The following is a 20213-nucleotide window of genomic DNA, read 5'->3' on the forward strand; positions in this document are numbered from 1 at the left end:
GACTGCAGATGTATGAAAACAACATTCATACATCTCTTCTGCTCGAACAGATGGAGACCACATACAAGATTGGTAAACGGTTAGATACCTGTTACCCTGACGGTTGCTCCTGCTTGTGAAAGAGAAACAGATATCAGAGGAAGGAAAATTAGGAAGAAAATCCAAGTAACAAAGCAACCTCATGTTAAAAATATTTTCAGAAGTTTCCACAAAGCCTTTTTTTTTTGAGCTGTGAATACAAACCATAAGTATTTACTACACGCTACACTAAATTTACAATTTCTGTTGTCTTCTACTATAAGCCTGACCATTAAGAGTCTTAAAAAGGACAACTCAAATCCATTCTAATGATATTTCTATACAGACACCCATTGTGCAGCTAATTGTGCTACTTTTTGGAGACAAATTATAAGAATCTGAGCATGGATGATCTTATTCTAGTCATCTATTAACATGAAAAGCCCCATAGCTCTCATTGTGGGAACTATGTTGGTATTATCCCTCATCTATAGTAATACTTCTGCAAGCTGAAAAAAACCATAATGCCTCTCATTCTGTGGAACTCTAGAGTCTCCCTTCTTTACAATAAAGAAGATCTTTTTACAATAACTAATTCTCTTTTTCAATGTATGGATTGTATAGAGTCCTGAATATTCACACTGTACTGTGTGAATGATTATTTTTATAAAAACAGATTTAATTTCTTCAATATCATAGTCAAGATTTGCATAGAAGGATGGGCTTGGAATTCACTACCTCTCAAAAGACCTTCTACTTCCTTAAAGACCTTTCCTCAGAAAACTGTACTTTTTGGTCTAAGTTTCCAAAATGAAAGACAGTTCACCGGCAAAGAAAGAGGTTCAGGAGAAAGAAAGGAAAAGCATTTCAAGATTTTTTCAGTTTGAATTCAAAAATCAGCTCACTGAGGACTGAATTTGGCTGCGTCACTGTGGTACAAAATAGGCATTAACTATTGTAACAAAAAAGGGCTTCAGATACAGGCATAAGAAAAAAAATCTGAGCAGCACTGAAAATCTGCTTCTGCATTTTTAAGCAGTAGTAAGAAACTATGGCTTTTCCTAGAAAAAGTTAGTGGTGTTTTATCATAACAGTCTAAATGATCCCAGAGAACAGAATGTTAATGGTACTGTATGAAAATTCCAAATTATGTGGATAGGTTTCTGTATTTTAACTGACACTGGGAAATAGGGAGAATTCTATTTCTCTTAAGTATTTATTAATATATTGATTTATTAACTTATTTATCAATATCATCTCCCTTCAATGAATGATCACCAACATAAAGCACCACATCATGCAATAACTATTTAAAACCTGTGCTAGCTACTTACTGTACACCTTGTCATGCACATATCATTATCAAATCAGATTTCTTAGATTGAGTGGTTTTCCATACAAAGTTGCCAAATGACAGCATAATTGTAAGACTGAGCTGTCCATAAATTATAAGGCCATCATAAGCAATCCTAAATTCAATGTTTAGTATTTAAGATGTTAGTTATTCATGGACAATACATAAGCAACTATTACTCTCCTAGAGCCCCATGGCCACTGAATCCAATCTTTGGACCCGTATTTTTGTTTCTGTGCTTGCTTTAAGGGTTCCTCAAAAGCCTGCAGCATCCAGTACAAGCTGTGTTAATTTACATACTGAAAGAAGGTACCTACAGGTTTTTTTTTTACTTACTTGCTGCTGGGAGGGAGCAGGTTCAGAAGGCAAACTGTGAGATGAGCGGCTACGAGGTGGCGGCTGGGGGGGCTCCAGACTTTGCGGGGCACTTGCCTGAGATGGATGTGATGCCACAGGGATCAGGGGCTCCTGCATCCTTAGCACAGGAGTGCTGGGCTGAGCAGGTCCAGCAGCCTGAGGCTTTAGTGGTTCAGGAAGCAACGGTGAGCCTGGAAGTACATTTGCTGTGATTTTCATGGCAAGGAATTGTAATGAATCTTAGGGGTGGCAGGATGGGGAAGCACCAGAGAGAACTGCAGAGAAGGGGCTGTAAGAACAGCAGGTGTTCATGGCAACGGGACTGGAAATCAAAAACTCAGCAGATCTCCATTAAAAATTGTTACTTCAGTTTAAGCTGACAGAGGGCAGGGTTAGACGAGATATCAGGAAGAAATTCTTTCCTGTGAGGGTGGGGAGGCCCAGGCACAGAGAAGATCTGCCCCTGGGACCCAGGCTGCCCCTGGATCCCTGGAAGTGTCCAAGGCCAGGGTGGATGGGGCCTGCCCTGCCCATAGGCAGGGCTTGGAATGAACAATCTCCAAGGTCCCTTCCAACACAAACCATACTGTGATTTTACACAAAACACAAACCATGTCACTCCAAAATGTACTTCAGTTATATTGAAAAGTATTTTGGAAGTCACTGTTATAAAATGTATATTTTTATACGTACAAAGATAAAGGAAGTTGCTTTGAGAGTCAGATATAAATGCTATTCTAAATCTTATGATTACAGAAGTACCAATGCATAGAGTTCTGGTGATCAACAGCCAGAATGGGACACACCAGCGTGCTCAGACCAAACACTGCAATCTTTGCACAGTTTCTCTGATACCGTGAAATCTATGGGTCAAGATCTCACGTCATCTTGAGATTAGCATCTAAAAATGCAATACCTGTGCATGCTTAACACAAACTGCCAAATGCTATTAGATCCAAGAATCTTAATTCCTAGTGAAAAGTGGAGACATCTGTTGAAAACAAAGCATTCAAACCATAGACTGTAGTGCTTGACTGAATAGTGACATTTGTGTTTAACTTGTAAGGGAAACTTACCCCTCGGTGGATCAGTTGGCTTGGTCTGAGTCTCAGATGCTGGTCTTGCCCCCGAGGGACGGACATGGCTTTGTGGGGCACTGATAACTCCAGCTCGAGGAGGAACAGTCTAACAAGAAAGTTGGTAAAAAGGAAGTATTTTAGTTCAACTTTGGATCTGCAGTCATCTACTGCTAAATGATTCCGAATAATCAGGATTCTGTGAAAAATTCTTTGATAACAGCTGTTCAACTGATTTTTTATGCACATGCAAGAACAAAGAATATATTTTCAAAACATGATGATGGTTCAAGTCAAAGCAAAGGATTTTTACAATACTTTGCAACTTTATATAAATATTTACCTGTGCAACAATGCTAGAAACAGTTATTGTTTTGCTAGTATTAATAAGATAATTTACCTAAGTCCACGAATTGTAAGCAATAAAACCAACAAGAACAACTACTTTATTTGGAGGTCTCCTGTTTCTCAACAAACAGTATTAATGAAATACACATTCTGCATCATCTGAAGGCTGAAGTCTTCCTGAAGTTGATGGAATAGAAATTAATAAGCTGGGAATGTAAATTCAAAATAAGAATCATTATCTAAAGAGTATTTAATACATCATTATTTAAAGAGGCATAAGAAGCTATTCCAGATTACAATTGAAGCAGAGTAAATTACAAACAACACAGTGAAAGCTGAATAAAAGGCCCTGGGATGAAAATGCCAGCGATCAAGGGAAAAAGGACTGTGAGACAGGAAGGACTGTGAGACAAGTTTGTAAGATTTGTTTCCTGTAAAATGTTGTGTACCAGAGGACATTCTAGAAATGGTTTTCAGAGCAAACTCCATTGCACAACTGTACACAAAAATTAATTAGAAACAAGCAAAGAAACTTTACCATTATAAAAAATAGTACCATTCTTGATCTTAGTTTTACTAGAAATGTCCCTGGCTTTGTATATCATGTGATTCCTTATGCTTGGCTGGGTCCATTTACCAATGTTCTGAACTCTTTCAGCCACCTGACCTCATAAATTCCTGTCTCAATTTCCCAATCTCCAATCTGATCTGAGATTGCCAAGATGCATTTTGTTATTTCTTTGAATATTTTGATAGTAGGCAGAGGATGATTGGATTATACACCAAAATGTATTTTTAAAAAATAAAAATATATCAAAAAGGAACAGAAAAGAAAGGAAGTGTAAACCAGCTCTCAGGATCCCTCAGTGGGAAGCAGCACCCACTGTAGCTACTGTCCCTGGTCCTGAAATCCTTGAAATGAAATCCAAAAATCACCTGAGAGAAAGGCAAGCACACAGTGAAAAATGAATACATTCTTTCCTATATATACACCAGTTTTTCTTTATCCAAATTTTAGAAGAGGTCATTTTATATTTCCAGAAAAATAAAAAAGAGACAAGATCATGAATTGTTCACTGTGAGAATCAATCTCTTTGAGAAAAATGAATAGGTAAAATTTATTTCAATGGAGATTTTCAACAGCAGTTTTCACCAGTTCCAATACAGGAATATGCTGCAAAGTCGAAGAATTGTCAACAGACAATCCCATTACTCAGTAATTCTTTAAGAATTCCTGTTGCTATTAAAACATTTTCTTCATCCCTCACATAAGGCTCCTACTTGCTACTGTTAAATAAAACTAGGCAGATAGATTTCATTTCTCGATTTCCTGTGTGCAGTGAAGCATTTGAATGCCCATAAATCCCTTCATTCCCTTCTTCAGTTCAGTTCCCCAAATAAAGGAATGAAACACAGTACTAGTATTTGCTGAAACAGTTGAATGTTTCATTTTCACATGACCTTTATGAAAATTAGTCTTTAAAACAAGGTACGAAACTCCATAACAGATCAAGTAATCATAAGATGTCAATTGCATATGTAATCCATTAATGCCCTGTAAGCAATTAACTGCTGTCACGATTTATGTTCCAGTACAGAAGATAATGCATTTTATCACACCAGATCAGTAAGGACATATCATAAAAAGAGTAATTTTGCAGTTATTTGAAAGGAGATGTAAAATGTGTAAAATTTGGGAGCCTATTATGTGATTGCAGAGTGCAAAACAATCAAGTCACATCCAGTCTGAACATGCATGATGGTTCCCCCCCCCGCCCCCCATCCCCTAGTATTTTTAGTCAATAAACAAATATTGTTGAGATAATTGCCTCACAGAAACTGTAAACTGACCAGTCAACTATGTAGATTTCTTACATCTGTTATGACTAACAGAAACCTTGATGTAATAAAGAGCAGACACTTAGCAGGAAAATGATCTTAAATCAATACCTACCGGTCTGGTTGTACCCGCTGAATGTGGAGGCTGGTTACGAACTGTAACAGATATTAGAGATTACTGACTTAGCACTTATTTCAAAATAACTTCTGTCTGTATTATAGTTAGTACAAAGCATGTATCTATTACCTAAGTTATCTTTCCTTTGTGTTCCAGGGCTTTTTTGTGCTTTGAAGCATGGAAAACAAATAGATTATCTGTGTTAGACAAGCCACAAATGGGTATTAGATGGCAATGTTACATTACTACTTCTGAGAATGGGAGCAAGGAGATACCCGTGATTTTTTCAAAATTTATTACATATCCACCAGCTGTCACTAAAACACTCCAATCCCATGGCACACATGAAGTAATTTGACCCTTTTTGTTACAGATTATTTAAATCACGTCCTATTTGTTGCAAGCTAAAGACACCCACTTGTACAGGTACCCTGTGTTCTCAATTGTGTTGGAAGCTATTTTGTTTTGTGCTATATTCTGTAGATGTTCTACCAGCAGTGGTTAAAACAGAGAACTGATGTTAACAGTTCCTGACCCCACTCTCTGTGTTTATGGGATAAATGTGTTAAAGCACCAGCTTCACCATGGCCACGCTGATGGCAACCTGTAGATGCAATATTCAAACTGGGAAGTGCAAGAGATGAAAAAAATACCTTTAGTTCAGACAAGTACACAGTTTCTAACAGGCAGGAAGGTTTAGGATTCTGGCTTGAGTTTCCGCTGCTTATTTCCCAGGAAGGCAAAGTCACCATGTCAGTGACAGTAAGTGGAGGGAACTCTGTGGTGCATCACACAGTTTATCAAATCACTTCCAGCTATCAGACTGCCCTGGAGCCAGTCAGAATGGGTTTCTGGGTACTGTTCTCAGTGAAGCAGCTCCCACCCTGAGCAACCTGGTGCCAATTTACCCTCCTCGGAGCAGGAAGCTGGAGTGGAAAACCACCAAAGGTGCCTTCCGACCTCAAATACTCTATGCATAGAGTGATTTTGAGAATTTAGAAAAATGAACCAGCAATGCAGCCAGAATTAATAGCAGTATACAGGAGGAAACCCTGCCAGTGACTCTGATAGGGCTTGTATTGCTATTTGCCGTGAAGGACACATTCCTGAGAGACAAGGAAGAAACCCAAGCCCATGACTCTGCTGGCATGGCTAAAGCAGGACCCATCCAGCAGTTATCCATGTACTCCAACCAGAATGGTGCAAGAGAAATGCTCCTCATAACTGTGTGTTACACACAGCTGGCTATCAGAATCAAATTACCTACACTGTGCTCTTTAGAAAGAGGCAAAATATTAAATTATAGACCAAATTGTTTAAATGGAAGTTTCTCTCCCCAGAACATATGAACATACATAGTCCTTCATGAAAAGTCAGGCTCCCTAGATTCCTGATTTAGTTACAGGTATAATGGTCATTCTGATGACCAGCCAGCTACAGCTTCCTCTGAGGGTCAGCCTTAAAAGCATTCTTGATTAGAGCTCTCTATGTTTTCAGTTATCTTTTCATAAATGCCTTCTGTAACAACTCCCACCACCACTGAAAACCAGGAAGCAACCTGTCTGGGTGAAAGCTATGCTAAATAAAAGAAGAAAGATCCTACATGATAAATATATTAATGAAACCACCTTTAGTATCACAAGAGCAATAATATTACTCAGATATTAAATTACAAACCCATTTCTAGAATACAAAAATTGTTATGTTACCTTCTAATTCTCTCCTAGCTACCCCAGGACTGGGAGGAGCTCCAAGACCTTTTCAGAGAAAGAAGAGAAGCTGTACATAGCATGAGAAAAGCAGTAGATTGAGAAAGAAAAACCAGAATGAACACTGCCCCAAGACAGCTTTACACAATTTAACTCTGGTCTAGATAGATTACAGTCACCTGTAGGAAATAGCTGTTTGTAGCAGCATGGGGAACCAGACTGGTGTGAATTACAAATCATCAAGTACAATCATGTTTAGTAACATCTGTTATTTTAATTTTACACTACAGTTGAAAGTGAATTTAATTCCTTCAAAATGTTCACTCTCCACAAACATTTGGCTGTCCAGTGTGATCTGACATGCCGATCTTGAACCTCTCATGAGCAGAGCACAGGCCTCTGCTCAAACACTGGGGAATAAATGAGCACAGCACTTACACCCTGCAAAATTAAGCCTGATCCCTGTCATTCAGAACACTGAGCAGTCTGTTTCTGCCACTGTACATCTGAATAAGAAATCTGATGAAAGCAATACTTCCCACTTCATATAATGTATTGTATCCTGAAGGACTGTATTACTAAGCTGCCTCTACACAGCACTGTGCACTCGGGACAGCTGTACCAATTGGTTTAACAGTTCAGATTGAGAGAAAGAAGATTTTCAATCATGCATAACCACGCTGAATTACTTGATTTCTGCAATATCATCAAGCATGTACCGGGTTCCTAAAACTGCATGGCAAAAACGCGGCAGGACATAGATGTGATGGAAATACTGAAGGCATCCCTTAGCTATGACACAGCCTCCTGCTTCCTCACCATGTGTCCATGTGTGAGATCTGCCCAGAAGCTCTCTGTGGTCTGTGAGTTCTGTCACAGAGTGGGCAGAATGAAGGCTGCACATGAGGCTGAAATGGGACTGTCTCCAGAGATGTTAGATCTATGCTTTGGCTGAACATCTGTTCCAAAGATGCTAAACCCCAGCGTGTGTTATCCGTTCTGGCTGAGACCCAGGCCCTGCCAATTCCCATCATAAGTTTCTGACCGTGAATGACTCTGTGAAAGGAGCAGCAGTGAAACTGCACAGGAGTAGGGCACTGCCTGACCACATTCCACTGCTCTGTTTTATGCAGGAGGAGGACTAAAGCCAGCTCCTTTCAGCAGAAGGGAAACACAGGCACTCGTTCCTACAGTGGGGCACCAGACAGAGGGAGCAAGATCTCTGGGCATGAGGATTTGGCAAGTTAACAAACATTCACTACAAGAGAGAGAAACGGCACAGAGGGTAAATACCTGAGATTTCACTTACTCATAATACTCTTCAATAGTGAGAAAGCAAAATTATCATGCTGTGATAATGCTACCACAAAGGGTAGCATGGGAATATTTTAATGTTAGGGGCAATGAAAAACAGTTTAAACCAATGATAAAAGCCTTGGCTGCAACAATCAGGAAAACTCTGACTACTAGTATTAAAGGAAAAAAAAAACCCCACAAATGTTTTTTATAACTTCAATTGACAATTAGCAGTATTTACAGTTTTTAATGTTCTCTGAAAATTTAATCTGTAATGTATTTAAAAAATATTGGGTAAACAGAGTGCAACATTTTAATTTTTAACTATAAACAACTGGGGCTTATATAATCCTCAGTGAAATTTTTTTTGTATTAGCATACAAAAGGTCTACACTTTGTAAAGCCCTGCAATGAGTGCTGAGCCTTGTTCACCTGAATTCTGAGTTACTTCTGATACAAAATATGACCAAACTAAAACACTTAGATGCCCAAATCCTTCTCTCATCTTCAGAGCATATTGAGCCATTAAAAAAAGTGCCATGGGCATTGAAGGGGCTGAAGCACTTGGGGGGAAAAAAGGTCAAAACACTTGAGGGAAAAAAGTAACATTTAAAAGGAACAACATTTTAAAGACATGATCATTGTCCCTTTGCATGTGCTATGGAAGTCTAAACCCAAAGTTTGATCCACTTACACACTATACAGGGATATTTCCCCAGAGCTTTAAGAGCCTTCCTCCTAGGGAAGAGAAACAGGTGCCCTTTCACAAAAGTAACCCATAAGGACATTTATTTTGGTTCCACCCCTCTGTTAACTTGCTTGGAGCTGAGCTCAGATCCCCTTGAAAAGCAGTCTTTATGCTTACACATGTACACCATGAGTGGAAAATGGAGAGCAGAAAAAAGTGAAGAGCTTTTGGTTGGAATAATATATGAAAAAATATACTACAGTCTCAAATGATTGCATAAAAAGCAAGTTTTATGCAAGTTACAACTCCATGGAAAGCTATGCTGGGAAAGATGATAAAAGAAGACAACTGACTAGTCTTTGCACAATTGAGACAAACTAGGCAAACAGGATTGTGTCAGTGCACAGAAAACTACACAGGACTGAAGAACAATTAATTCAACCTCACCTATGTTGAATGTTCCTACAGCTTCTGCATTTTAACTCATCTGAAATATTACACGTTGGGCATAAAAACTTCCTTGTCTCACCAGTATCTAAGAGCCAAGTACATTTTTGCCTGACAAAGTTATCTGATAGTTACAGTCTATTTAAAATAGTTTATGTATTTCCTGAGATTACTCAAAACTTTCAAAGCATTTTGTCAAAAATCCCTCTTTCCTACCAACTGACGGGCAGTGCCTGGAAGTGCCACTAGCAATTCTCACCCACTCTCATGTATTGATGAGCTGATTTAAGTCTAAGCAGGACAGCAAAACGTGGGCCAGAGAAGGACAAAGACTACTTTGAAGAAGCACTTCACAGAAAAGTTAGCTGCATGTATTCACCCAGGACAAAGTAATAAAAATCTGGAACAACCTTCATCTCTGACTTTAACATACCAACTTCTGGAGAAATGCTATTTCACAAAAAAGTAAAATGTATTTCAGAGGGGGAAGAAAGGAATGACAGCGACATTCATGAATTATCCAGTTCTACAACTTTGAGAATGGCCCATTTTTACACCTTCGGAAATCATCATTACTGTCACAACAGATCCCCATGGCAGTTTTGCTATGCAGTCATATTCATAAACAATTAAAATCATTACCTCCAAATTCTTTTCTAGCAGGTGCAGGACTCCTACCGCCTGACAGTATTTAAGAAATGAATGCAGCAATAATGAAAAATATCAGTGCAGTAGGAGGGAAGAAAAAGAATGAGAAAGTTAAAAATCACAAGGGTCAGTTTCTTATTAACTGTGTTGCCCAAATGCTTCTGAACATCCAGTTTCTCTTAGTGCTCAATTGTTCACATTGTCAGATGATCCAAATGAAGCCTACATTAAAAACTTGGACATGATAAAACGCATATATACTGATGCCAAAATTAAAGGAATAGCAATGAACCAATGAATGCACAAGTTTATTTCTATTTTATTTTAAAACAGATGCTATAAAAAACGAAAATGTTGAGTAAACATTGCTGTAAAATTTCACATTTTTAAAACTGTGAAAATAAGTTTTTATAAACATATTCACTAATAATATTTAAATGGTAAAAATGCTGTTATTGCTTTTAAATGAACCAATTACACATTTCAATTAAAAACCAATGAGCCCAAAGTGTAATATGCAGTTTGGGTTTGCACTTTCAAGTCCATCTGACAGACCTGAAAACAAATATTCCTGAGCACCTGGAAAGGTCCCCCCACATTACCTGAGGGCGGAGGTGGCCGCTGTGGAGGAGCAGGACGTGCAGGAGGAGCGACGGGCCGAGGGGGTGGAGGACGCTTTGGCTCCAGGCTCTGGGGAGGCTCCTTCTGCTGGGCACTAGGCTGGAATTCAGCTGAAGGGTATGACAGAAAGCAATACAAAAATTAACATCTTGGACATTCTAAACCCAGCAAAGCTTTTCTAATAGCAAGGTCTTCTCACAGAGAGGACGGTCAGACCCCAGCCCTGGAAATAACGATCCAGAATTTTTTGAGAGAAGGAAGACGAGGAATGAACCAATGATGAAAATAAGCAGATTTCCTAAATCAAAACTTTTGCCTAATATGTTTTAATAAATCTTTGTTTTTCATGAAATCCTGAACAATCTTACCAACTGCAGCATTCCAAATTTTGATTTTGACTCTTACCTGTGAGAAAGTTCTCTGGAAAAAAATGCTACAAATGGAATTCTCAAGGCATTTGAGCAGCTAAAATAAACTCAATAAGAAGCCATTCCAAGCGCCATCATTTAAATTCATAATTTTAAAAAAGGCTGTGTTTAAACAGAAGTTTTCATATTGTGCTCCCAAATTTACCAATGTGTTGATTACAACTTGTATCTTGGAGCTGACAGGAGCAGGGATTGCCAGGGGCTGTATTCTGAGAGTATGACTGGGGTGAACCAGGATTCTACAGACACGTTGCCACAGAACTTGGGTGTGGCAGTTCTGGAGGCAGTGGAGCCATGCAGTACACACCCTGGGTGGAAACAGGAGGTCCAGGAGCTTTTCCTGGGGCTCGGCTGGGTCTCACCGGGAGCGTGGGTCCATCCGACAACGTCGGGGACTGGCAAGGGCTGGAGCGTGGGGACGAGCTCGGCGAGGTTCCAAGCCCCGAACTCAGTGTTGGCTGTAGGTGCTGAGGAAGGATTTCTTCCACTTCAGCACTGTAGTCATCAATGTCTCCTAAAGAACAAACCCCAGAGAAGAAAAGCACATAAAAGCTGACTCTGGGCTGAGTTAACTCAGCAAGAGTTAATTCCTTGGAGCTTTGGGGCTTTTCCTGTGCAAAATCTCATGCCCAGAGTACGATTCTTGCATCCCAAAATTATACATGAAGAATACGTATGTATTCAAACCACTTTAAAATACTTCAAATGCATAATATATATTATAGCTATGTATTAAAGGTAGTTGTAACAGTGTGGCAATTGTTCTTAATTTAAGAAACAATTAGCTTTACAGGTTATTTCCTTGGTTTGCAATATGGCAAGCTTCACTTGCTCTTCAGAAGGCTGGGCAGGGGATTTCAATGTATCTGTTATTTGTAATAACTTCTGCTTGCAAAAGGTGGAATGGTGTTCCAAAAAAAGGCTCAACACGGACATGCTTCATGCTTTTGAAGAGTAAACTGTCAATTTCGAATATATTTAAAAGCAGACAAGAATGAAGCAGATTGTCGAGATACTGTTGGAAATAATATAATTTCTAATCTGTTTTAGACGGGCATAAGCATATTTATATATGCATTAAATAAACCACATTATTTAGGACTGTAAGCATTTCAAAGTAAGGAATGCTTTATCTCAACAAACCTTCCATATCATAGTCTGCAGTAACTTCAGCATCTTCACAAAGCAAAGTGGAACTTGTTGATGAAGGCAGCCCAGTATTAATCTTCTCTAGATTCATTTCATCTTCCAAACTTCTGATCCAATCTGGATTTTTCAAGCTGATATTTATAATTCTTCCTTGTAGCTGAATTGCCAAAAAAAGGTATACACAAAACAGAAGTTCTTAAGAGTAGGAATATTAAAGCTCTGCATTTTAGATTTAAAAAGAAAAAAATAATTCCTGATAACATCACAAATAAGGTTATATGAATTTCTGTGACTAAACAAAAATAATTCTGATTTTCACTTCATTTTGGTAAGTAACTACATTTATGTAATTTAAACTGTTCATTACAACAATAATTTTTTTTTTTTAGAAAAACTAACAACTCATCTCCTATGGTTCTCCTTTTTAGATAATCAGGAAGCTTCTGGTTTTTTTTACTCTGACAGAAACACTATAAAGAAAAACAGACTTGCTTATAAACCACACTAATGAAGTCATTTTTAGAGGCTGGCACAGAGCAGGTCTCCAGTATGTAAACTGACATTCTACCCAGAGCCCCTTTCCTGCCTGAACTGCCAGTGACGTCTCAGCAGATCCAAGGATCCATCTGTAAACATCACACATTCTAAGTCTTCACAGCCACAGACTAGTAAAAATTTAAACATCAGAAGTTCAATTTTCACAAAGACTAAATACTGACCCCATAGGAGTCAATGCAAGCTGAAATTTTGGCATTTTTCAGAGTTTGTAGTACAGAAGTCTAAATTTTTAAGAACGGCAGGCTATAAAGATTTTTAACTGGTTAATTCAAGAAACTGAACTCTGCTTTTTAAATCATAAAAGACCCCAAACCCCTAATTTGATGAAGATGCCTATCAGTGGATCTTAATTTATTTTTAGGAGGAGTATTGTCAGAGAAATGAAGTTTGATACTTCTTTTCTATGGCTTTTGAAACTCAACATACAGTATGTGGCTATCAAAAGGAAAAAAAAAAAAAGAGATGAAACAGTCTAGTACAGAACAGAAAAAGCTTCTCAGAATCAAAGACAAACAATAGATCCAACCTACTCAAGAAGACTTAAAATAGCTGGATTTTCTCTTGCTATACAGTGGTTCAATCATTTTTACATTACCTCAATTCCATTCAAATTCATAACATTCAGAGCAGAGCTTCCTTCCAAAAATGTTACCCACATCTTGTCTTCCACAAACCTGCAAAGTTCATTGGAAACAATAACCAACAAAATACCACAACACTTAATAGCACAATTGCTAGCCTAGTGCAAATGCAACATCCTTATTTTCAGTTTGTTTAAAACTGCTAATCTAATTCTAGAATACAAAATTTGTATAAAATTCTCAAAAATAAGCGTATCTGGAAAAATTATGTCTGAAAACCGAGACACACACAGGTATGTAAAATGAATTCTAAAGACATTTAAGTTGAAATTCAAATGTTAAAAATGAAACAGATCATAACTGAAAAGTTATTTCCTACCTAAGGAAATAACTTTGTTCAGGAAATTGGTGGGGAACAATGAAGATGATTTTGGACTTGCTCCAGCAGGTCCAAGTCCAGACAGGACAAGGGGGGAATGGCTTCCCACTGCCAGAAGGTAAGATGGGATACTGGGGGAAATTCTTCCCTGTGAGGGTGGGGAGGCCCTGGCAGAGGTTGCCCAGAGAAGCTGTGGCTGCCCCTGGATCCCTGGAAGTGCCCAAGGCCAGGCTGGAGGCAACGTGGTCTCGTGGAAAGTGTACCCATGGCAGCAAGTGGGACTGGATGATCCCTTTCAACCCAAACAATTCCATGATTCTATAAGCAGAGATTAAAAGTAAGGAGGTTTTTTTTTCCACCTTATAAGTATAACTTCGCCATAGCTTGCAAATTTTTGAAGAAGATCATCAATCAAGTTATCATCAAAATAGTTTTCTTCAGCTGAAGAACTTCTGATGGAGACCATCACAGTACCATCAGGTGGTCCTTGCATTGCAATCACCTCCTTATACACTTTTTGTCTCTCTTCTGCTTCAATTTCAAATATGTCAATGTCAATCAGTGCAACCACAGGCCTTGGAAAAAACAGAACAGAAAAACCTGTCAGCAGAGTATCTGAGCAACAAAATACACAGCATGAATATTAAATCTTAGGAAGTAATGTATAAAATTAAAGTGGAACCTATGATCAGATGTTTTCAGCTCTGCTCTTCCATAGTGCAACAAAGTGCCAGGATTCCACGTATAAGGGACATTACTGTCACTGTGAAAACTTGCATTCAGGAGATCCAGGTCTTCAGCTACAATCAGCAATGAAAACAAAAGAGGAAAAATACAGTGATTGCAAGGATGTGCTCTTTGTAAAAAGAAAAAACATCGGAAGTAAATACAAACTGAGTGTCTTACAGAACCCTCTCCCCCGCTCAAAGTTCCTTTTCCACTCCTCAAATGTCAGTAAGTGGGATCTGATTCGTGGCCCTTTCTTCAGCCTCACTGTGTTTATTAAGGTCTGTTACAAGCGTTCTGTGTCCTACCAAGCCAGGAACAGGAGCTCAGCATCACTGGCATTATAAACATCACTAAATGGATCCTCTAAGTCACTTGAAGAACATTTTAAACAACTAAAGGAAATCCTCAAACCTGAACGGTCAAACGGCCATTTCCTTCTCCTCCAAAGGATCCGATCTGTCCACGCCGGTGTGCGGCACTTTTCACTGGTGTCATAGTCATCAGAGAACAGATCATACTTGTATGTAGGGGCAAAATTGATTTTCCCTTCCAGAAACCCCCTAAAAATCTGTAAAAACAGAAGACAGAAGCAGATGGGGAACAGCTTGAAACTAATCAGAATTCTCTATTCTAACACTGACAACCTGTATAGACACCTCAAAATAAAATGAAAAACCCTGCTATTTGTTAAAATGGATTCCTCTCCACATTTTGCCTGCTGAAAACATTTGACACTGTGACTAAATAGTGACCTGGACAATCAATGAACAGCAGTATGCCAGCGGTTATATCTTTAGGCCCAGGCTTACCAACAACCTACTGTTCCTTCAATGTCATAACCAACTGGAGGTCACCCAGACACTGATGCTGTAACACAGCATTTTAATCTGGTGCCTATTTGTTCCTGTGTCAGCAAAAGTGGGTAATTAAGGCTTACATTTTATCTATCTGAACATGCCAAATTCTCCCACAAATTCACAGACACACGCTGGTTTGGGTTGGAAGAGACACTAAAGATCATCCAGTTCCAATCCCTTGCCATGGGCAAGGATGCTGTTCACTATACCAGGTTGCTCAGGGTACCATCCAAACTGGTCTTGAACGCTTCCAGGAAAAAGCTGACACAAGATGCCCCCTCAAATAAATAGGTAAAAAAAAAAAAAGTAAAAAAAAAGTCCTTAATACATTCAATCTATTCAAAGTGAGCTTCTCACTCATTAAGTGTTTAAACTGGAGACAAGATAAAACCCTTTAGCTAACTCAGTCAGTTCCATTCTTGTGTTCAGCTTTCACTTCAGAAATCTGTAAAATAGAAATCTAACTTGGATCTTACAGTCAAATCTGCATCAAGTGACAGGCTGATCCGCTTTTCTTGCTGGAAATACAATTTGAAATCCAGTCAATTTAAAAGTCAATGTCAGAAGATCAATGTCAGAATGCTAGAAGTTCCACAACTTCTGAGACAATTAATTTGTTTGGCTTTAGTAATTATTTTCTAACCGACTTTTTATGGAGCAAGTTGCTATGTAAACACCTTTCCTGAGCAGCAGGTACAGATGTGAACCCACCACTGCCGTAGAGCTCCCCCAGGGACACAGCTGGTACCCAGCCAGTAGCTTCTAAATCATGGAATATCACCCCAACAGTGCAATGTTACTTCTACTCCCCAGCCAGGAGCCCTTTTCATGTTCTGGCAGTTTCCATAGACTTCTCCAGCTTTGTAACTGCCGGAGGTGTCTCCAAAACCTCTACACATCATGTTTTGATCCACTTAACAGACAATCTGACAAGCAGACAATGCTGTCTGCCCATGTGAATATACACTTTGCTTCCTCTAGGAAGCAGCTGTTAAAAAAAAAAAAAAAAAGTGAGTAAAAATATCCAGTTTTGCCTCCTGTTCTGGTGCACAAGACACCAGCACAAATGCAAGGGAACTCTAAATCAGCAAAAGCACTGCTTGTGATCAAAGTGCTGGCAAGCAGAGAGAACAAACAATAGAGGATTGTCTCTCTTTTTACGATATCCAGCCTTCCCATGCAGAGCTGCAAAGAGAGAACAAGAAGCCCTACAAATCTAAAAAATGTAGCTTTCTTCAGACTTTGTTATTCTGTGTTTTCTCTGCAAATAAAAAAGCTACAATTTGGACTACTCCTTTTCCCAACAGTAACAGCATTAGACCTATTACAATTTAACTAAATAGTAACATTACCAAATATTATAAATATTCTTTTAAAATAGTTACATCTGACAAAAAGAAAAATATTATAATTAGAGAACGCCATGCTGAGGATACAGATTTACAGGAGCATCATAGCAATTGCTAAAACCAGTAAAAAAATGAAGTATTCTCAAGTATGGTGATATTTGAACACACCTGCCCAGAGTTTTTTTGGTTGATAAGCTGGTCTCCTGCTATGAGGGGATCCCAGTTCTGTTGTCGTATTAGGTCCTTCACCTCCTCATTGGGCAAATCTATTCGATAATTGAAGTCCCCACACCAAAAGATATAGTCATGGGAAAAGAGCATCCTTCCCTGCAAAACAGCAGCACACACTGGAGTTAAAAGCAACTGAGTGACAAATTTACTGCTTCTAGGTTCAGAAATTCAGTTTTTAGTTGTGAAACATGTATAATTTCTGGGTGATGAAGACAACTGAAATACATCCTCGTATTTAGCGTCCATATGATTAGAACAACACCATCAACAGTGTGGCATGTACACATGGAACACAAGAGAAGTAACATTTCCTGTGGAGTCTCCATTTCTAAAGAAACACAAATCCAGTTAATTGGATTCTAAAATTCTTCATCTTCCTCCTCCTGTTTTAGAAGTCTGCTCAAAGGCGATGGCTGCTGCCTGTGACAGAGGAGAACAAAACACCCCCCTGCGACTTTGTGACAGTCTCCTGTCAGACTGCAAATCCAGAGCTTTATCATTCAGTTTTAATTGAAGACTTTTCAGTTACATCTGATTTTCATCACTAGAGAGAGACATAAGGGCTTTATTAAAACAAAACAAAGTTTAAACAAAGCCCAGGTTTTAGAGTGAGAACTTTTACTTCCCCCTTTGTTTTGATTTTTCCACTGCCCATAAGTAAAACCAAGCAGATACACTGGCACATTGAAACAGCAGCATTTAGGAAGCTGTTGGATACAGCATTTGCTAGGAAAACTGAAACATGACAGTGGGGACAAATTTAGAAAATAAAAAAAACCCTGTAAAATAAGATGTAAGACTCCTGCACAGTGCCACAGAAATTAACAAATTAGAGTTTGATGACAAAATTTAAAACATCTAAGTCTCAAGAAAGCATTTTGTTGCGTTGATAGCATTTTCAACTTGGTGATTTGATAATGAGAACATGGTGTTTGTTTATGAGAACATGGCATAGAATCATTCCTGTGTACTGAGAACAGTACTGTTTCGCAGTGATTTTTTTCTCATAGGTGATTGTCTCCTGCGCCTATGAAAGTTCTACTGCACGTCAGGGATCTATAAGGTCTCTTTCCTATGCTAAGTCCTTGATTCTGAATGCATGTGAACTCATGTTTCATCATCTCTGTCATTGCACTGGTAAGGTCTGTTCTTTCTGCAGTCTTCTGTTTTAATAAACATGGTGGGAACTCAGTTATCTCTGAGATCTCTAACCCAAGGAAATCTGATTTCCACAGGAAACTGGGGAAGGGAAAAAATGCAAATGGAGCTTTGGGATAGCACTGCTGGAGATCCAAGGATTTCACTTTTCCTTTGTTATGGGATTTGAACACCGTGCTTACCATCGGAAAGCCAAGCTTGCGAGAAATTTCCACAAAGTCTTCATTTCTCTCCTTGACTTGGGATTGCCCTGCAGCAAAATGACTGCACACAAAGCAAAGGCTGGAGGTATGGAACAGCATCCGAATGGCCACTGCACCTTTGTTCCCAGTGGCTCCTCCCATGCCAGTCTTGACAGTATCAACAGCAACATCCCTGAAACAGTGAAACAGCTATTAAACCTTCCAGGAACCTGGTACAGATGGCTCTGAGTGTGACACTGGGCTGGGAGGGACACATTGTTCTCCCAACCACAGGGCTAGTTTTAAAAAGTTCCAACAGTCACTGAGCATTAACAAGATAAAACCTCAGGTTTCAAGCTCTCTGGGTGACCAATGAGGCATTTAAAAACTAAGAAAAGAACTTAAACAACTCCTTCACCAGAAGGTGGAACAGCTCTCTCAGAGCCCCACAGGGCTCTGAGGATGTCTGGGTGTTATCTTCCAACACAAGGCAAGCTGAAGGTGACCCCAGCTGGAGCCAGCCATCCTCACTGACCTGATAAAGGGAGCATGCTGAGGCCTGATGAACACGAAGAGGCAGACACCCACCAGTTGCTCTGAAGCCAGCAGCACGTACTTGTAATCTCTGGAGATGGTCTTCTGGAGCTCAGCAGCCCAGAGCTTCTGATTTGTGGTGCTGCCAGTGAGATTAAAAACACCAGGTTGGAAATAAACCAAACTGAGCAGGTTTCTAGCTGGTGATTGAGCTGACTAAGCTGCATCCAAGAACCTGAAGTAAACCTTGAGGCAGTAAACCAAAGCCAAGTTGGGAATGGTGCTCAAATGCCTCCCAGCAGAGACCCAGGCTCTAGACTGCCATGCCATCATTGTTTCAAATTCAGCCTCTACAAATGCTGCCTCACTTTTCCCAACACCACAGACATGAGAGCCATGGCTATCTTTGCTGTATTTACAAGCCTAAAGGAGGAAAACCTAGTAATTGTTTTAGAGAGTTACTTCCTAGCCTAGAACTCAGTCAATATTGGAAAACAGGTGTGCACAGTCTTAGATCAAGAAGAAACATCCTTAGAGACCTAACAGACTACAGTTTTCAGAGCCAGCACCAGGTGGGAATGAGAAATATCAGGCCTGGAAACAACATTGACTACACCGAGGGTGAAATCAGGGGATGACAAGCTGATACTTGGTACCCAAAAGACAAAAATCTGCACAAAGGCTACAGTATTATACGTTTTATGTGCTCTTCCCAGTAAGTTAAACCTTCCCTAACACCAGGAAATAGGCAAAGCAGGCAGAGAAAAAAAATGGACAAAGGGAATATGGTCCTAGGACTACACACACATTTATCCCTGGTATCACCCACCATTGGGAAAAACGTATTTCCATAACCCAGTCTGCTAGGAGTGAAAAATCCCAACTCCACAGTAATATATCCATGCAATACATGGAATGGCAGTGAAAACTAACAGTATGGAAGGAAGCCTTCCTTTATACAGATCACAACCTGATACATAACAGCATACCAACAACACATGCTTTTGGAAAGATTTTCACAGGATTTGCTGTTCCCAGCAATACAAGACACGGGAACTGAAAAACACTGCAAGCACTGGAGAAACCAGAGTTTTAAGTAACACATGACTTGAAAAAGGTGATTATCAGCCAAACAAGTACTGTGTGGATTGGATCACCCACCTGGCGTTCACAATGTTTCCTGCATTTAACTCCACCATTTCTTCAAATCCAATGGCAAATATGTCCACAGGTTTGTTTTTGCGATCTTGAGGTAAATAGGGAAAAAGTTATTTATTGTTCCTAATTAACTTAAGAATCAAGACCTCATACAATATATATATATATATTCATTTTAAGAAAAAAAAAATCTGTACTTGGAAAGAAATTCCTCCCTGTGAGAGTGCTGAGGCCCTGAGCCAGGGTGCCCAGAGCAGCTGTGGCTGCCCCATCCCTGGAAGTGTCCAAGGCCAGGTTTAACAGGGCTTGGAGCAGCCTGGGATAGTGGAAGGCATCCCTGCCCATGGATAGTGGAACTGGATGAACTTCAGGTCCCTTCCAACACAAACCAGTGGGGGATT

General features: G+C 39.4%; 1 protein-coding gene and 1 long non-coding RNA gene across 11 annotated transcripts in view; one reads left to right on the plus strand and one right to left on the minus strand.

The window, feature by feature from the left end:
* Nucleotides 1–20213, plus strand: part of LOC128784837 (uncharacterized) — a 32760-nt gene that overhangs the window by 4589 nt on the left and 7958 nt on the right. Inside the window, exon 2 of the long non-coding RNA XR_008429640.1 lies at nt 7953–8104. This is a non-coding gene — a long non-coding RNA (uncharacterized LOC128784837). The remainder of the gene's footprint in view (nt 1–7952; nt 8105–20213) is intronic.
* SYNJ1 (synaptojanin 1) overlaps nt 1–20213 on the minus strand; it is a 49945-nt gene that overhangs the window by 3539 nt on the left and 26193 nt on the right. For 4 of the 10 annotated variants that reach the window (XM_053936748.1, XM_053936749.1, XM_053936747.1 and 1 more), the window contains 17 exons: nt 19816–19900; nt 18656–18796; nt 18121–18313; nt 16718–16876; nt 14755–14911; nt 14297–14414; nt 13974–14189; nt 13250–13328; nt 12091–12253; nt 11255–11461; nt 10501–10629; nt 9893–9931; nt 6820–6867; nt 5240–5278; nt 5108–5148; nt 2806–2914; nt 1709–1920 (listed from right to left, as the gene is read on the minus strand). In XM_053936748.1, coding sequence (XP_053792723.1) covers nt 1709–1920; nt 2806–2914; nt 5108–5148; nt 5240–5278; nt 6820–6867; nt 9893–9931; nt 10501–10629; nt 11255–11461; nt 12091–12253; nt 13250–13328; nt 13974–14189; nt 14297–14414; nt 14755–14911; nt 16718–16876; nt 18121–18313; nt 18656–18796; nt 19816–19900 — 2135 coding nt within the window. Of the gene's footprint in view, nt 1–88; nt 113–1708; nt 1921–2805; nt 2915–5107; nt 5149–5239; nt 5279–6819; nt 6868–9892; nt 9932–10500; nt 10630–11254; nt 11462–12090; nt 12254–13249; nt 13329–13973; nt 14190–14296; nt 14415–14754; nt 14912–16717; nt 16877–18120; nt 18314–18655; nt 18797–19815; nt 19901–20213 lie in introns of all 10 variants that reach the window. The other 6 variants (XM_053936757.1, XM_053936755.1, XM_053936750.1 and 3 more) reach the window with 6 other exon arrangements.

This window comes from Vidua chalybeata, chromosome 2 (genome assembly GCF_026979565.1).
Source record: "Vidua chalybeata isolate OUT-0048 chromosome 2, bVidCha1 merged haplotype, whole genome shotgun sequence".
Classification (NCBI taxonomy): Eukaryota; Metazoa; Chordata; class Aves; order Passeriformes; family Viduidae; genus Vidua; species Vidua chalybeata.